The sequence below is a fragment of the Haliotis rubra genome, unplaced genomic scaffold, assembly GCF_003918875.1.
Source record: "Haliotis rubra isolate DU_JTF1 unplaced genomic scaffold, ASM391887v1 Scf1877, whole genome shotgun sequence".
NCBI classification, from domain to species: domain Eukaryota; kingdom Metazoa; phylum Mollusca; class Gastropoda; order Lepetellida; family Haliotidae; genus Haliotis; species Haliotis rubra.
The window spans coordinates 9,854-28,921 of record NW_025765866.1 but is presented as its reverse complement, the minus strand read 5'-3'; the positions used below and the strand labels follow the sequence as shown (position 1 = coordinate 28,921).

The following is a 19,068-nucleotide window of genomic DNA, read 5'->3' as shown; positions in this document are numbered from 1 at the left end:
TGATATTTTGTTACCCGTATGACCCTTTGACTCATAAAAAATGATTGGACATTTTTGACAGTTTGAATTTAAGATGATAATTGCTCATTTTATGAAAACGCTGATTTTAATACAAAGCCATGTCCGTACAAGTATGGCCATGGAATGTTTAATGTTGAATTTATTCGTGAATGTGAAAATTCAAAATGTCATTTTGCGTGTCTTACACGATTCAAGGTCAATACCGATAACCTCCATGTGACTGTATGAGAGCCAGCCCTCCCCTCCTCATACCCCAGTCAGCCTCCTGATCCTCTGAAGGGGCAGTCTACGCCATTACTCGTGTAAGGCAGCTTCCAATTGGGCCAGGGTCTGTACAGGAGGATCCCTTTGTTGCACACAACGACCAATCATGACTTAGATATGCTCCAAAGGGTTAAGATCAGGGCTCATTCAACTGTGAGATATGGCAGGGGGTGCATAACGAAGTTCTTTGTGTATTGTCTGTAACGTGGTTAGGAATGATGTAAGACCTGAGCGTTTAGAAAAGCGAAGACATTTATGATTCTCAGTCTCGAGTCTTCTTTCAACTATTCAACCGAAAATTTGAATTTCATAGTAACCAGTGAGTGTGGTTTCACGCGGCTTTTGCTGTTTTAAATAGGCTTATTTCCTATTTGATAATACCAATTCAATTACATAGGAACAACAGTGAGTGAGTATGGTTTTACGACGCTGAACAGCAGAAAGCGGATGCTTGAATATAAACAGGCTCGTTTAATTACACCACTTCCAATCTATTTAGGTTATTTTCAGTTCATATCATATGCGTTATTCTGAGTTGTAGTTATTAGATGCTTTCTTTTAAGTAGTCTTAATTTGCAACCAATTAAATGGTGTATTTCCGTTGTACCAAACACGACCAACCAACATTGCTGTTAGACGCGTACATCTTTGAGTTTGTGAGGATAGACATATTTCAGGCATATCACGCTTAATGTGGGAGAAAAGAGAGGACACATCTGTGGGCGTATTTCTATCGATCCTACATACACTTTGGAACAAGTGGACACGTTTGTGAGAATCTAATGTAATACTTTTTTTCCAGTTTCAAATTTCAGTTTCCACGGTACATTACAAAGCTGAATAATAACATCTCGATCTAACATCTGCTCATTAAACCAAAGCACAAAAGAGCAGGGATAAATACAACATTAAAGATTAGAGCTGATATGTCTAAATGGTAAATTCTGCTTTGATGTAAGGACAATATTCCTATAGTACATGTTGACGTTCATAAAAAAGCCGATATCTATTTCATCAGCTTCCTATCAGTGTGTTTAGATCGGTTATTAAAACAAACATGGTGAATGCTTACACACGTTGAAACAGATGCCTGTTCAAATATCCTGCAGTTAAGGTTTCACAGGAACATATTTACTCATACGTGTACATATATAACAGTCCTGACGTGATTGTACCACGGCAGTTGTACTGTCAGGTCATGGCTGAACAACACCGAGTAGAGACAATCGCCCTTGTCAAACGAGAATGTCCTGAGGTGAGTTGGCTTCAAACATTACTTTCTATCATTGAATTACTACCCGGCTATCACACAGTCATTGTCTAGAATATCTGTCTTGATATCATTATTGATATCAAGTTACTGTCTTGCATACGTTTGTGACAAGTAATCACGTTTCTGGCTATCAGTGAGTTAAACACACTTCATACTAATTACTGACTGACTGACTGACTGAGTTTGGTTTTACGCCGCTTTTAGCAATATTCCAGCAATATCACGGCGGGGGACACCAGAAATGGGCTTCACTCATTGTACCCATGTGGGGATTCGAACCCGTGTCTTCGGCGTGACGAGCCAACGCTTTAACCGCTAGACTACCCCACCGCCCCTCATACTAATTAAGTAAAGGTTATGATGATATTGGTCGTAGTAGTGATAGTGGGTACGTTTCTGTTGTTTTTATGCCGCTGCTGCTGCTAATGAACACTTAAGTTTCAGAAGGAACTGTTTCCAGAGAGAACGTGCCCCAAAGCAGAACATGAATATAACAAAGAAGATGTAGATTTGTTCATATCCAACACACCTGATGAAGGATTTGATTATAGAGAGCATTATCTACAATGTGGAGCGGCGTTTGGATGGGCAAGAGCGTCGCTTTGCAAGACGATAATTCGCAACAAGAGCATGCTTGTGGCTATATGCTCACTGATCGCATTGACTGCCTACGCTGTGTATGTCGGCTTCAGCATCAGATTTTCCTTTGGGGATGAAGGTTCTTTGAGACTGCTACTTGGGACCGGTTTTGTCGCCCTGATTTATGCCAAGGTCAAGTTGACAACCCGCGTTCATGAACTTTTATCTCCATGGTCCAACAAGATATCGAATTCCCCTTCGATAACGAGAACAATAAGATGGTGAGGATTCTAGAAAAAATGCTGTATAAATGAATATTTACACTACCTAAAGATTTTATTAGACGTATTGTCATTGCTGATGGTGGCGTTAAACAACAAACAAACAAATAAAGTCAAATTCGAGAATATGTTCTATATCTGATGCCAGTATTGCAGCTTTCATGGGATTCCGATGGAGGTTGTTCTGGGTGGGTTGTTTGCATGGTATATTCCAAGTCAGGGATCTATCAGGGAAACCTTACAACGGCCTGCAGCTATGTGAGGCGACAAATCAGAATATAAACAGTTAATAGGGTACAGCTAAGATTCGGGTAACACAGTCAAGTCTGTACTAGACAAACAGGTAAATGATATTGCTATCAGCGATCCACGCCATGGCTGATACCACATCCAAACATGTCGCCTTTACAAGCATACGCTTTGGTTTCAGGGAACCTATTAGAACCGAGTTCCCGGCAGTCATTTCCGAAGTGATGGAGTTTGACATTATCAACATCTATTGTGACTTCTGGCTTAGTAAAGGATTGTGGTATGCATCCTCGATATTACCCTTAAATCTGAATCTATATATTTTCTCACATTCATCTCCTGCTGCCACCTTGTGTTGGCAGGTTGCTGTACATAGGTATGGTCCTCTTCATGGCGATCTACTTGGGACTGAATGTGACCAAAGCGGAGAACTTTCTCTCTCTCGCTGGACTGACCTTCTTCATTCTTCTAGGATTCCTGATATCCGAACATCCAGAAAGGGTAAGCGGTTGAAACAGGATAATGACAAACCCACATTAGACAATCATCATCTTCCTTAGATTTTGATAAAAAATATGTTTTATTATGGCGGAGAACTTTGACTTTCTGGCTGGGCTGGCCCCGTTGGTTCTCCCGGATTTTTCGGTTCTGCTTGTTCACGATCTGAGTCAGGCAATCGGTTTCATTGAAGGTTTATGCTCTTCTTGGCTTCTCCACCACGGTTGTCACCGTGCATGTAAGTTTCCAAGATAAATACTGTTAGAGCATGTTGTCTAAACAGTGAGGATAAATCATCTTGAAAACCAGTTGTCTTCAACCTATTCCTCTTCGATGGCGGGTTCGAAACAGACATATTATCATGACAAATCTTGAATCAGCTTGACATCGCAGAGAGATGAATTCAAAAGATTGATAGTCCTCCTGTGTTCCGTCTATTTCTACATTTAGAGAAGCGCGATACACAGCAGCCACGCCCACGCCTTGCCCATCAGACCTAGGAACCTGTATCCATCTGGCGTCAGTTCCTAGCTTTGGCTTCATCACCATAACGTCTTAGTCAAGACTCATTACCGAAGAGTATATCCAAAGCTTTGCCAAGTATTACATCATACATTATCAAGGTTTTATTCTATGTATTCCACACACACACTTTCAATCCATGAATGGTTGGCCTAGGAAATACTTGAATGAAGTTATGTGGTTGACACCTCCACTTTGACATATTTGTTCATGTTTCTCAGCTGTGTGGTTTATTCTCTATTCCTTCTTCGTTTCCTTTTCCCACCCATTGAACGTCTCCTTGTCTCAGTAACTGGTATTTTAAGTTCTATTAGAAGATGAAACACATTTGATGGAAGACACAATTGGCTATCAACATCCGATATTGTTGGGTGAGAGTGTAATATAGTCCGGCCGAATCACTGGCCTATAGACAGCAGCTTGTCCCGGCTATAGACAATAAAGTCATAAGCTCTGCCTAATGTTCTCTACTGACTCATTGTCAAGAATTAGCCAACGTCAGCTTGAAGGGGTCTTGAGTACACTGTGGTTGGAAGATAGTAATAATTCCCAGGAGTTTGTGCAGAAAACAATGCCAATAACATCTACATCACAGCATATTTTGATACAGAAACACATTTAGATCAACTCCATAATGTAATTTGCTGAATAATAACACGAAAAATCAGAGAAAGGCTATCTTGATATCACACTATCAATTTTTTATGAACGTATACAGGACATACTGAAAACACCGACGCAATTCGAACAAACCTAACACATATAGGACATGTCACTATTCTGTTCTTAATATCCAGTAGGATTCAAGCATTGTGCGCAGCACGTTTCGTCTCAACGAGTAGTGGTGAAGCTATGTGTAGTTTACAATTTCAGGTGAACTGGCACGCGGTATTTTGGGGGATCGGGACCCAGTTCCTGTTTGCGCTGATGATACTCAGAACCAGTTTCGGGTTTCGCTGTTTCCGATGGCTTGGAGAAAGACTAGACGAGTTCTTGGAACACACTAACAAAGGATCTGAATTTGTATTCGGAAAAACATATCAAGATCACGCGTTTGCATTTCAGGTAAGTGTGTAACACACATCGTTTGGTCCCATGACAGAAAAGGTCCCAATTATCTATAAAGATGGACAGGCTTCAGTAGAGTGCACATGGTTAGCTCTTTGACTCTGCGTAACATGACGACCAAGATTTGTTCTTTGTTTAATGCCCCTCAATGGTTTGTCTGACCGTGGTCACAAGTACCTTACTTCTCAAAACTTGTCATCATTTGCTCGACATAACGTATTACAAATGAACATCGTATTCATCAAATTCAATATCTTGTGAAGATCTTGGTTTAGAACCGATGCATTTTGCAAGGGGGTTTGGGACTCAAGCACGCTGAGTTGATGGATGTTCGTCATCACACCCAATTGCGTAGACTGGCGCGTTCAAAGTGTGGCGTTACATATTAAACAACCCGACACATCGGACATGAATAGATTTCTGATAATTATGTCAGCATGAATGTTCAGAACGGGACCTGACAGACCTACAAAGATGAGAACTCATCTAATTCAGGAAGAGTGTGTGAGTTATATTTCAGCAATATCGTGACTACAACTGGTTCTAAATTCATACAAAACTACATTTAATGTATAAAAACCTGTCAACGAAGGACAGTGATATTCTTGTGTTTTATGTTTTCAGGTGATGCCATTTATTCTGATGTGCTCTTCGACTATCAACGTCTTGTATTACTACGGGATTCTCCAGGGATTCGTGGCCAATTTTGGATGGTTGCTGTCTGTCTGTCTGGGTACCAGCCCCGTGGAGTCCGTTAACACAGCAATCAACGTTGTGTTTGGACCAGTACGGTGAAATTGTGTACACCTATTCTATGAACGATAGAACATCAGTGATACTGTTAACTCCATAATGTCAATGTCTAATGACCATTTCGTATTAATGTCAATGTTAACAAACATCAAATACGGACGTACACTTTCTTTTGCCCGACAGTGTAGCTGATAGCAGCCGGAGTTGATGCAACTGTTATCTTCTTCACTAGGGGACACCTTGCTTGTGGTATTATTGCTGATTTTATTTTAATGGTCATAACACAACTATTGTAATTTTCCCATCTACATATGACTGGTAGTGTCATTGATGTTTGCATCAAGAAAGATATTTACAAATAAAACGTGTTGTTTCGACGGACGGTAGTTACATGCAAGTGTCATTACCAGGCAGAATCACCTCTCGCCATCAAGCCCTTCCTTCCTCATCTCACGCCGTCCGAGTTACATGCTGTCATGGCCGCCGGATTTGCCAGCATTGCAGGGACGGTATTCGGGATGTTGACATCGTTTGGGGTAGGTAGTACTAGGTACTGGGGGATATAAGATATCATACACATTTGTCCAGTGACTTATTATTATCATTATTGACGTTTTCGTTTTCGAGAGATTCGGACGTAATCAAACAACCTATCCTAATTGCCACATAAATATAAATAGTACACATGTTTATCATTTACTAATACCCAACAGCTTTCTTATATTTGAAAATTTTCCGGACTCCACCAAAAAAGTTCTTTAAGAAACCATCATTAAAATTTGACACAGTTCACTATTTGTTACGAGGGAGGAGTGCAGAGAAAGGAAGAGCCAGGTGTTAGAGAAGCACGTGCACAAGTGCCCACCAAGTTATTGATTCATTAGCCTGTGCTGTGCCGTCTCCATCCTTTCTCGCACACCTGGCTGTCCCTGTCTCTGCACTCCTCCCTCGTAACAAATAGTGAACTGTGTCAAAATTTTAATGATAGTTTCTTAAAGAACTTTTTGGGTGGAGTCCGGAAAATTTTCAAATACAAGAAAGCTGTTGGGTATTAGTAAATGATAAACATGTGTACTATTTATATTTATGTGGCAATTTTGTACAATGATAAAATTTGCAATTCATCGGTCCGTTTCTGACTCAAACGGACTGTAGTTTTACCTTATCATTATCCTTCATACCATTACAGATTGAATAGTAGAGTTTCTGGGATCATAATATTTCATGGGTCAATCACAACAAAACATCGTATAGAAGAAAATTGTCGTTTTAATAAAATTGATATGATCGATAACAACAAGAGCTTATATATTCATTTTCTAAGTAGTACGGTGTTTAAACATTTTCCTTTGTTAATACCTCAAGTTGCGTTTAACATGGTCCACTTGTTGTCAAAAGTTCATTCACGGATCCCACAAGAGTTACACACGAGTGACCAACTAGATGTATCACGCTCGTCTCATCTTGTAATGGGTATGGTCTTTTGGGCAGTAGTGTTATTAGTTGTACCTTATAATTATCCTTCACTGCATTACAGTAAATGTGTTGATGTTATTATTACTAGGCACCAGCCAACCATCTGCTAGCAGCCAGCGTCATGTCCGCCCCTGCAGCTCTAGCCATGTCCAAGCTAATAGCGCCAGAAACACAGCCGACCAGGATCCAGGCACATGACGCCTACAACATCCCTGTCCCGTCAGTCACAAACACCTTCCTTCATATATGTATAAATACATCTGATATTCATTGACAATGGTGATGGTAATAAGGGATGGTGCAATAAAGACGGACCCAGCTTACGACAAGATTGCATGCCAAGTTGCCGATTGTTCTCCGTGCTTTAGGTTTGGTACCACTCAGTCCCCAGATTGACGTACCCATTAACAGTCTTACATTATTGGTGATGCTATAGCCGCCGACATAGGAAAGTCTTAAACTTCTCACAAGGGTCTTTCGAAGGGTTCGACAATGTGGCTCATCATCATGAGCATCTGTAAACGTAGCCGCCATACGATGACATGTGTGCCTGACCACCCAAACATCCCTTTTAACAGGAATCAAACAGTAAAAGAACCAGATGTGGAACCAACAAATGACCAAGAAATGTGCCGTAATAAACCGTATTCTAAAATAAGTTAAAATGAGGATACAAATACATCACCTTGTCTAAAAGGTGTGAGGCAGTACACTATACGTGCAGTGAATATAGCTATAAAGATGGAGATGGGGATGGGGAGATTCACCTCTCATTAACAGTAATCCAACTAGACAGACGTGTGATCAGGTATTGCAGTATTCCGCCGTGATATTGCTGAAATATTGCTAAAAGCGGCGTAAAACTGAAATCACTCATTCAAACATGATATGTAATGTGAGATAAGAGACAATAGCTGGCTCCCCGTTTTAAGACCAACATATCTTGCTGGACATTCCCATATCATTCTACATTGTTTGGGTCGTCACAGGACATGCCTTTAAGTGGTCTAACACAAGTCTAACTACAGCACACCACTCCCCTCACTGCCTCTACAAGTACAATGTAACACAAGTCCAACTACAGCACACCACTCCCCTCACTGCCTCTACAAGTACAATGCAGCACAAGTCCAACTACAGCACACCACTCCCCTCACTGCCTCTACAGGTACAATGTAACACAAGTCCAACTGCAGCACACCACTCCCCTCACTGCCTCTACAGGTACAATGTAACACAAGTCCAACTACAGCATACCACTCCCCTCACTGCCTCTACATGTACAATGTAACACAAGTCCAACTACAGCACACCACTCCCCTCACTGCCTCTACAAGTACAATGCAGCACAAGTCCAACTACAGCACACCACTCCCCTCACTGCATCTACATGTACAATGTAACACAAGTCCAACTACAGCACACCACTCCCCTCACTGCCTCTACAGGTACAATGTAACACAAGTCCAACTACAGCATACCACTCCCCTCACTGCCTCTACATGTACAATGTAACACAAGTCCAACTACAGCACACCACTCCCCTCACTGCCTCTACAGGTACAACGTAACACAAGTCCAAATACAGCATACCACTCCCCTCACTGCCTCTACAGGTACAATGTAACACAAGTCCAACTACAGCACACCACACCCCTCACTGCCTCTACATGTACAATGTAACACAAGTCCAACTACAGCACACCACTCCCCTCACTGCCTCTACAAGTACAATGTAACACAAGTCCAACTACAGCACACCACTCCCCTCACCGCCTCTACAGGTACAATGTAACACAAGTCCAACTACAGCACACCACTCCCCTCACTGCCTCTACAGGTACAATGTAACACAAGTCCAACTACAGCACACCAGTCCCCCCACTGCCTCTACAGGTACAATGTAACACAAGTCCAACTACAGCACACCACTCCCCTCACCGCCTCTACAGGTACAATGTAACACAAGTCCAACTACAGCACACCACTCCCCTCACTGCCTCTACAGGTACAATGTAACACAAGTCCAACTACAGCACACCAGTCCCCTCACTGCCTCTACAGGTACAATGTAACACAAGTCCAACTACAGCACACCAGTCCCCCCACTGCCTCTACAGGTACAATGTAACACAAGTCCAACTACAGCACACCAGTCCCCCCACTGCCTCTACAAGTACAATGTAACACAAGTCCAACTACAGCACACCACTCCCCTCACCGCCTCTACAGGTACAATGTAACACAAGTCCAACTACAGCACACCACTCCCCTCACTGCCTCTACAGGTACAATGTAACACAAGTCCAACTACAGCACACCAGTCCCCCCACTGCCTCTACAGGTACAATGTGTAGCAGGTGAAACATTGTTGTTCAACAAATAACACTGCCTCATAGCATTATACTACACAGGAAGTTCAACAACCTTCTGGAAGCCGTGTCAGAGGGTGCTAAAGACGCTATACCGATCGTCGCGAGTGTGGTTGTCAACCAGATCATATACATCGCCATCATCAACTTCGTTGACTCCACGTTACTTTGGTTCGGGGGCAGAGTGGGCGTGGCTGGATTGTCGTTTGAGGTAATTTGAATCAATATCCTTAAAGGTCAAATGCAACGTAAAACACAACTTTGCAGATTCTGATCCTTTTACGGTATGGACTTACCGAAACAAATCATCAAAAATGCAAATTCAGCTTATAAAGTTGAAAAATAACGCGATGAAATAAACCGCTCGAAATCGGAGTTCAAACGATTCACTAATTTCCCCCAGCGCTTGGGGGAAGAAGTGGTTTCAACAGCTGGGCTGCGCTCATAGCACATGCGCAGTGAAATAGGTTCGCGCAGCTTGGAAGCGGGTTGTCCAGTGAATACTCGGTGAAGGCTTTGGTGTGAAGTATTTTTCTAATGTTTTGTTGATATTTCACAGGCGCGAGCTTTTTATATGTTATGACAGTAGATTACCGATTTAACTGTTTATATTATTTCATTTGTCTATTTCACCACACGTTCTTCTTACCGAGTCACTTTCTCAGTTCGATACTTAAAAGCATTATTTAACGTTGACAGAATTTCTAACTGTGATATAGATATGTCGTTGTCACAGACAAAACTCAATGTCTGTTTTATTGACACCTATGTGTCTGTCTGCCTGTCTGCTAATGACAATATTCAATACACAACTTCGATCACTGACCACATGCAATTTGAACTTAACACCTATCAGGCTATACACCATAAACAAAACGCATTGATTTATGGTCCGAGTTCGGTCTCTGTCACATTATGTAATTACACAGACTGGCAGGTGTGATACTTGTACACATGACATGTTATGATGTCTGTTAAATGCAAAATGTTATACACAAAAAATGAGCATGTATTTACAAAACCCAACAGCTCTATATATACACACACAATGAGCCGTGAGGGCTTCTGCAAATGAACCAGCAGTTACACTTGAGTGCACACCCACCCGCTCTGACTGGGTTCGGCATCCCGGCTGCTTCGTTTCGAGGGAAGTAAACCCAAGTACAAAATATTGCACTTTTGATTTGTGATTGTACGCTTATAATTTTGTTTATATGTTTCTTCACAATCAGCAATGTATATTATATGTCATGAATAAGTGATAATTGTGTTTTAATTATGTTCGATTTTTTGGTTGCATGTGACCTTTAATATTGCCAGTTATTTTCAAGTTTTGTGAGTGAGGGAGTGAGTGAGCTTAGTTTTGCGCTGCTTTTAATAATATTCCAGCAATATCACATCGCTTATAGCAATATTTTGTGAATGGGTCATATATTTATAGAACGCGGGTTTCTTCATATATCAACCTATATAGCCTTGGCATATGAATTATGTTTATAGTATTACTTACATTTGACTCCTATCAGAGACACAGCGGAGCAGCAGCAACATGTACATCAGTGTGGATAAGCGAGAGAGTTTTGTTTTACGCCACTTTTAGCTATAGTACAGCAATATCACGGAATGGGTTTAACACAGTGTAAGGTCCATGTGGGGAATCGAACCCGGGTCTTCGGAATGACGAATGAACGCTGTAACCACTAGGCTACCCACCGCCCATCATTGTGGATGAGGTAAAACTGTCCTCAGTTCACCTAGGTCCAACATCACTGTCAAAATATAGAAAGGTTTTCTTGAAATGAATTTGTTTTGTGCGAGACAACACAGTCTGTCAGGCTCCATCGATAACGTGTCATCAAACACCGGTCGCGTTGAACGTTGCTCATCGTATCAACCACTGGATTGCTTGGTCTCGACTATTAAGAGACGGTATTATCAGCTTGGATGATCACAGGGGAATATGTAAACTTTGTATATGCATCGGTAGCCCTGATATTACCGACACGTGTTTAGAAGTAGCCATTTTGTTCTCTATAACGTGGTAGCAGAATGGCGCGGGTATTGTCATGTCTATGTGAAATGGCATTTTATTTTGTTTCAGTTCCTGTGCTCCTATGGTTTCTATCCCATCGTGTATGTCATGGGCTTTTCGAGCACGGATTTCTTGAAGATTGGCGAGTTGTTTGGCATTAAGACATTTGCAAACTCATTTTACGGTTATCAACTGTTTGGAAAGCTGATTAAAAATCGCCATGCTTTTGAACACTACGTTGCCTCTACTAACGGGACTTGGCACTGGGAGAACCGAGACATCGTTCTGGACCTCACCAACAGGACGCTTCCTGGAGGGATCCTGACGGTGTGTGAGCGAGTGCGTGCGTACGTGCGTGCTCAGACATTAAGATTTACGTTTCGGTATTGCTTTCCATGCTTAATGCAGGTCGTCTTCCAAAACAGCATTTTTTTAACCATAGGATAATATCTAGTGTATTCTATAATGCTATACTGGTTTGAGGTCGGGACGGCCCTTGACGTAAAATATCGCCAGTGTCTCGTGCACGATTGGGCCCTGCTTTGTCGTCCATGAACGTTGACTTCGTGTTCAGACAATGGTAATCAAATTTCTGGAAAAAACTGTGTCTTGAATGCAAGTAATTGTTAATAGTTTACAGTTACACCATCAGTGAACCCCAGCCAAACGGTACTGCTCCAAAATATTATGTTGCACATATGCAATGTTCCTCCGTCGCCCAACGCCAACGAATAACGCAAGAAGTCACGAACAACAGAAATCTACTTTTGTCCGGCCAGAGGACCTTTAGACATGACGTCAAATTCCAGTGATATCGAGCTTGAAACCAAACAAGCCGTCCTGCAGCTTTGTGCTCAAGGGACAAATGCAAACGTCTGATACATGGCCGATTGAAGGCGATTTCGGACGGTTCTGCTGGACAAACGACGATGTGGAAGCCACTGATTTTAACACGCCACTTGACATGACCGGATGAAGCCTTGACCGATCCTGTCTAGGAGACTTGAACACTGACAGGATCGGATGGTCAGGCTCGCTGACTGGGTTGACACATGTCATCGGTTCCCAACTGCGTAGAGCGATGCTCATGCTGTTGATCCCTGGATTGTCTGGTCCAGACACGATTATTTACAGACCGCCGCCATATAGCTGGAATAATGCTGAGTGAGGCGTAAAACTAAACTCACTCACTCACCTGAACACTGACGGTCCTAAACATGATCTCCTGGCCAGTCGGCTGAGAGTCCATGGTCTACAGCCAACATCCTTTCAATAGCCCTCAATGGCATGCCACCATTCCACATACCCAAAACTTGCCATCTTTGGGCAGTTGTCGGCTGAACAGGACCCATAGTTGCTCATCAATAACGATTTCAATTGACTTTTGTTGTCGAGCTGGAAGAACTGTTACTGAAACCTGACAATTGTTTAATACATGTGTACAGGTATTGTGCTTGATGATCACGTTTGATCCTGGCACGTGTATATCAATGTATGGAACCCCAAAAGGGTAAACGTAACCTTACAATTGAGTGAGTAAGATTTTAAGTCATATCGGCCATATTTCAGCCTTATCGTGACTACAAACAAGTTATAATTTTACAACAGATACAGGTAAATTATAAATATCAGTCAGCGAAGGACAGTATAACAACAGTATAACAGTTTATCACAGATTTCAATATAAAACTAGTTATTAACACTAGAATACAATATAGAGGACGATACAATATAAAAACAGGCTATTGATCGCCAGCAACTGAAGGTAGACCACCATGCTAGGGACCATGTGGACTTACAGTACTCTTGCTTCGTGCATGGTCCCTAGCTGGATTTACACCGTCCCTTTAGATGTTAGCAATTTAGATAAATCTAGCTATACATTAAAAGAACATATATGCTACCATTAAAATAGCAGTAGGTTTAAATTTACTATGAATGTAATAGGACTTACGTACCTTGTCAGGAGGACGTAACCTTACAAACACACATAATTCTGATATGAATAGAAATGTTATATGGACATAAAAAGATCACAGTTGTTGCCACACTCTCCCCATGCATATATCAAGCCGATACGCAGTGATGAGAGTAATGCACTGATTGCAGAGGCGTGAAACAAACTGGCTCACTCACAGACCCAAACAGAACAGCATACAACAGACAGTCTTGTTGATTATTGACATTTTCGTTCCCAGAAACGATCTGAAGTGATAGGGACGTACGCATTCTGTGGACAGAACCATCTGGCAGCGATTGGGGTGACCCTGGGAGTGTTCTGTACCTTGATCCCCGCGAGGAAGGGAACCATCACCAAATACATCGCACGTGCTAACGTATCCGGGCAGCTTGCGTGCTACATGACAGCGTGTATTGCAGGTACGTGTACATGACCATGACATGACAACCAATCATATTATAATATCAACCCAAACTAGCCATACTGTTAACAAATAACAGCAAAGTTATGTGGTGGTGGTGTGTGGTGCTGTGCATAGATACCAGGTCACAAATCATGTGAAGTTAAGCAACGTTGGTCGCGGACAGTCATTGGATGGGGGACCGTGTTTGGGAGCTTGAGTTTCTTCTCCTTTCCAGTCCTGTCCCACAACGAAGCACACGTGACACATGTGGTCTCACCTTAGGCAACTGAATTTGTTCACGAATTGCCTCTGTGCACCGAGCAGTGATGGGTACCCGGTGTGATACGTCAAGTGCGTGGACACGTTATACATAGCCATTAGTATTATATCATTATGTCAGCAAGTAAAAGTAACACCAACACTAAGATCTTCCTTATCCCCATCATGCTTGTCGTAAGAGGTGGCTAACGGGATCGGGTGTCCAGGCACGGTGACTCGGTTGACACATGTCATCGTATCCAATTTGCGAAGATCGATGCTCATGCTGTTAATCACTGCATAGTCTGGCCCAGACTGGATTATTTACAGACCGCAGCCATATAGCTGGAATATTGCTGAGTGCGGCGTTAAACCAAAAGTAAACGTTATCCCCACACTGACGACATGCACAGGCCACTCGTAGCGCCAGCATCAGTTTGTGGAACAGAACTGTTCCTTTTCCAATTTACTTTATACAAAGCTTTTATTCTGTTTCCTTGTATCTCCTTGCGCGGATTTGACAAAGCCATCGTTGCGCAACGACTACCGTAAGTCCTGTACTTTATATCAGTCGTAGCTCTTCGAGTGAGTGAGTCTGTTTTTTAGCAATAACCCAGCAATATCACTGCGGGGGACACCAGAAATGGGTTTCACACATTGTATCCTTGTGGAGAATCGAACCCGGGCCTGCGGCGTGACGTAGCGCTACGACCGCTCAGTGAAACCCGGAGTCTCCCTACCTTACATCATCCAATGGCCCTCCATCCCATCTTCTCTCTCTATTCGCTGGTCCAGACGAAAACCTTAAATCGTCTCAAGGACAAAATGAGTAGGCGCGTTTTTGGAGTACTCTGTTTCGATATTGTTGGAATATTGCTGAAGCACTCAACCCATCACAAACTAAACTCTCCCTGTCTCGCCATATTTGACCACATGAAACCACCCAAACTGGCCGATAACCAACATTCAAATCAATCCTACAATCACCATCATATAATATACTTTTACAAATCTTTTTTCAGGAATGCTGTATGATGAATCGTTTGTCTGAACCTCCCTTGGTCAAGAGTAATGGATGTGGATGTTAATAATGCTTTCTGACTCAAAATACTCTTCTGCGTTCTGGCCCAGGGTTGGAAAAATCGAACGCGGATTTGTTCGTAGATGTTTCAGAATGATATCCGAGAAATCAGGAAATAAGCACATGTAATACTTTCAACCGTCAAGTATGGAAAAAGTATGAAGGAAGGTATGTCTCTGTGTTGAATGTACAGACGTTTCTAGGACATCAGGAGAAATGATCATCTATAAATGATCTGAGGTACTCTCATTACACTCGTGACCGGTCCTTTGCCATTCCGGGACAACCTTTCTTTTACTTTACGGAATATGCAGTTTGCTGTGAACGCCTGCGGCCATAGGTTCCGCTATGACCACAGGTCTGAATGCAAGATTGCACCAGGTGTATGACCAGTCATCAGCATATCTGTGTTAACGGGATTCATCAAAGTAGTCAATGTGTAACACTTGCTTCACTGACCTGAATTATGGTTTAAAGTACAGTAAAAGTGAATGTAACTTGACTATGGGTGTTCATCCTCGGCTTAATGTGACTCTATGAGATGAAGTTCAGAGTTCAGAGAAAGACCTGGATATTCGCGTTATCCGTCACTGGTCTGCCTCTTGAGTTTACAATGTAGGGTATCCGACCTTGGTAGTCAAGTCCCCGAAATCCAGAAACCCAAACCTTCCTGCCTTGTTGGAGACAACCTGTAATAAGTCTTACGACTTGGGTAGATGGGATTATCGAAATCTTTCTGAACAAACCTCAACTATGGCAAAGGTTGTCAACCAGGAATGCTTCAAGGACGCTGGCCTCTAAATAAAGGGGGCGGTGGGGTAGCCTAGTGGTTAAAGCGTTCGTTCGTCACGCCGAAGACCCGGGTTCGATTCCCAACTTGGTACCATGTGTGAATCCCATTTCTGGTGTCCCTCGCCGTATTATTGCTGGAATATTGCTAAATGCGGCGTAAAACTAAACTCACTCACTCACACTAAATAATCCAAAACGGTGCACAACTGTCGTAAGGTTTGATGACGTCATGCCCAACATGACGTCATAGATTGACGCTCATGTTATCTATCAATGAGGTTTTGTGTCCACGTGGATCAAGTGTAGGCCAAAGCCATGCAACAAGAATAGTTGCGTTAAACCACGAAAATATTTCATCCTATAGGCCAGCGTTTGTATGTTGTATGTGTCGAGGGATCTGAGTGCAATAAACAGATTCAGTCTTGAGGTTGTTTTGTTTTTATGTTTTTTTATCTGTTTAACGCTACACTGAGAAATATGACAGGGGATTGTAACGCTAAAGACTACCATCAAGGTATATGCTGGCACTGACGGGGTCTTAGTACTATACACAAGGAAAGGGATGTAACGACGTCAACACACCAAGTTCGTTTCAGGACGAATTCAACTATGATCACTGCCCACAACCCCATGAAACTATACACGCATTAAAAACCAATAGATTTACCTACAAAATGAGACATTGATCACAAAAATAAAGCATTGGGTGCTAGGGTCTTCTGAACCTCGAAACATCGTAAGTTTTCGATTTCGAGCCAAAATCGAGCTCAGAATTTGTACCGCTAACTTACCGAATGTATTGCTTGTTGCATCGTGTACGCTCACACCGCGCACCAAAACACGATGAATCGATGGCACCTGTCTCCGCGCTAATCGTAATCCGTACAGTCGTAATCAGTTTACCTATGTTTATGCATCGCGATCGGGCTTGAGCCAGGGATACACCCGAGCCGGCCACAAGCCGAACCGGCCCCTGGATATTTAACCCAAACCGGCCCCGCACCCGAACCGGCCCCTGGGTTAATTAACGGTATTATTAGCCATACCCCTTCGCCATTGACGACCTTGGCATTTGCCTGTCCCGCACCGAAAATAGCCTCCCATCTCATTGGCGATACATAAAACAAGTACTGGATTCCCCTCTCCACCCCCAACCCCCCCCCTCACGCCGTCTGCTAATGTGGCGCATTTCACAATCATGTCAACAATTAATGGCAAGTAATTATTTTCTTTCACATATTTTCTCATGTTATCCCATGATTATGTATCATGTTTTATGTATGTCAATACATTTCATGAAGAGTGTAGAGCTAAAACATTTTTTTTAAGTTGTCTTGATCAAACTGTTAAAGAAAAATTATAACAGTTATCTGTTTTTACCCATCGATACAATGTTAACTGTAACATTTATGGCAGCTTTTATAACATTTATGAAGAAAATGTGAGTCTGTATTGTAATTTAAATGTAAAATCTGTCAAGTCACAATCTGAAATTTATGAAGAACTTTCAAATGACACATAAATATTTCCCATATTTTTGGTACAAAGTCTAAATAGTTGATGAGTTGGTATTTCACTTGGGTCACGTTTGACATGTAACAAACTGGTGTCATATCGTCATTAATATCTATCCTTAATTCCACAAGTAAATGTCAAAACTGTATGCCTTTACCTCATGTTGGCCTCGAATCTTTTCTGGGTAGACAATTTGAAGTTTCACGAAAATACATCAGCTCAAATGAATGAAATGTAAAAACATTTATTCTGCATACACCATCTATGTCATGTACACATGGGGATCATGGCATCAGTAATGCATAAATCATGAAAAATAAAAGTATGTGAGTGAGTGAGTTTAGTTATACGCCGCGCTCAGAAATATTCCAGCTATATGGTGTTAAAAGTATATGAATGTGTTATAGAGACAAATAGATTTCTTTTTAAGATTTGTTTAAAATAAAAAAATAATTACACATGGCTTGGTTTAACTACATGGAATGTGCGCTAGTAATCCTGACATTAAACCTTGCAACCTATTAATAATTATAACATGCCCCAGGTATGAAAAATCGTCTGCCCTTATTTACTGATAAGTCTAACAAGCCCAATCGAAAAATTGACAAGTGTGCGTTTGATATTTCTAGATGTCAATACAGATAGATATAGTTCTGGTTGAATTAAGCTCTTATGTGATCCATACAACTGGTATCTTGAACTATTGTCTAGACAGGAATGCCATTCTTGATAATACATGCTAACAGATTGTTCTCGAAATTGCTTAAGAAATAGATTAATATTACCAACTTTTTAGATTTAGCCACACAAATCCAAAGCCATGAGAAAATAAAAGAGTTCTAATATGACACGCCCATGTTGTCCTACCCTATCATCAAAATGTACAAGCATGTTATAAGCTAGTTTGGGGATTCTTTGTTCGTGCATTCCAAGGATCTTTAACCAATATTTTAAACATCTGATTTGTGAATTTATATATATCGGATATCTACCGCATTCTCCATACACCAAAAAGTTGGTGCTGCTCGCACTACATTTAAAAATCTTTTACATGCTAAAAGGTGTAGTTTCTCTAGACATTCATGACGCTGAAATACCCATAAAGCATAATCAGTTGGATTTGTGCATCAAACAATTTAAAATATATTTTCGGGGTTAAAATTCCAAAATTCTGGTAAACTGACATAACATTAATAAGAGCCTTCTGAGCACGTGATTTCAGGTCTATAACACTAATTTTTAAAGTTCATGGTATGGGAAAACAATAGTCCGAGATAGGTATACTGATTAACAATAGATACATTTTTGCCAATCAAAAACATTTTTCTTTAGAGGCGACAGGCCCACCTCTTCTAAAGATAACTATGTTTGTTTTTCAAAATTAACAAAATAATTTCCATTCATTTGTATAACGTTCCAAAATATTCAGTTGGTTTTGAAGACCGACGATAGTATCTGACACTAAAATTACATCATCAGCAAAAGGAGGATACAAATTTCAATCATATCTGGAAACATTTGTACACCATGTTTACCTGAATTAGAAATATCATAATACAGTTCGCTTATAAAGACGGAAACCAATACAGGGCTTAAAATACACCCTTGCCGATCTCCCATGGGACAGTCGAAAAATCGGTGACATCATCACCACAACGAACACATGATTTA

At 41.5% G+C, this 19,068-nt stretch overlaps 1 protein-coding gene across 2 annotated transcripts; it reads left to right on the top strand.

Annotated features, from left to right (window-relative positions):
• The first annotated feature begins 1,458 nt into the window (after nt 1-1,458).
• LOC124274099 (solute carrier family 28 member 3-like) lies at nt 1,459-15,136 on the top strand. Of its 2 annotated transcripts, none has more exons than XM_046709416.1 (11): nt 1,459-1,540; nt 2,003-2,418; nt 3,030-3,168; nt 4,561-4,752; nt 5,380-5,541; nt 5,919-6,044; nt 7,073-7,203; nt 9,399-9,567; nt 11,458-11,715; nt 13,587-13,767; nt 15,032-15,136. In XM_046709416.1, the coding sequence occupies exons 1-11, from the start codon at nt 1,484-1,486 to the stop codon at nt 15,058-15,060; spliced, it is 1,860 nt and encodes a 619-aa protein (XP_046565372.1). In that variant the 5' UTR covers nt 1,459-1,483; the 3' UTR covers nt 15,061-15,136. The 2 variants fall into 2 exon arrangements, with proteins under 2 accessions (XP_046565372.1, XP_046565371.1); XM_046709415.1 differs by having other exon boundaries at nt 1,474-1,540; nt 1,997-2,418.
• Nucleotides 15,137-19,068: the final 3,932 nt, after the last annotated feature.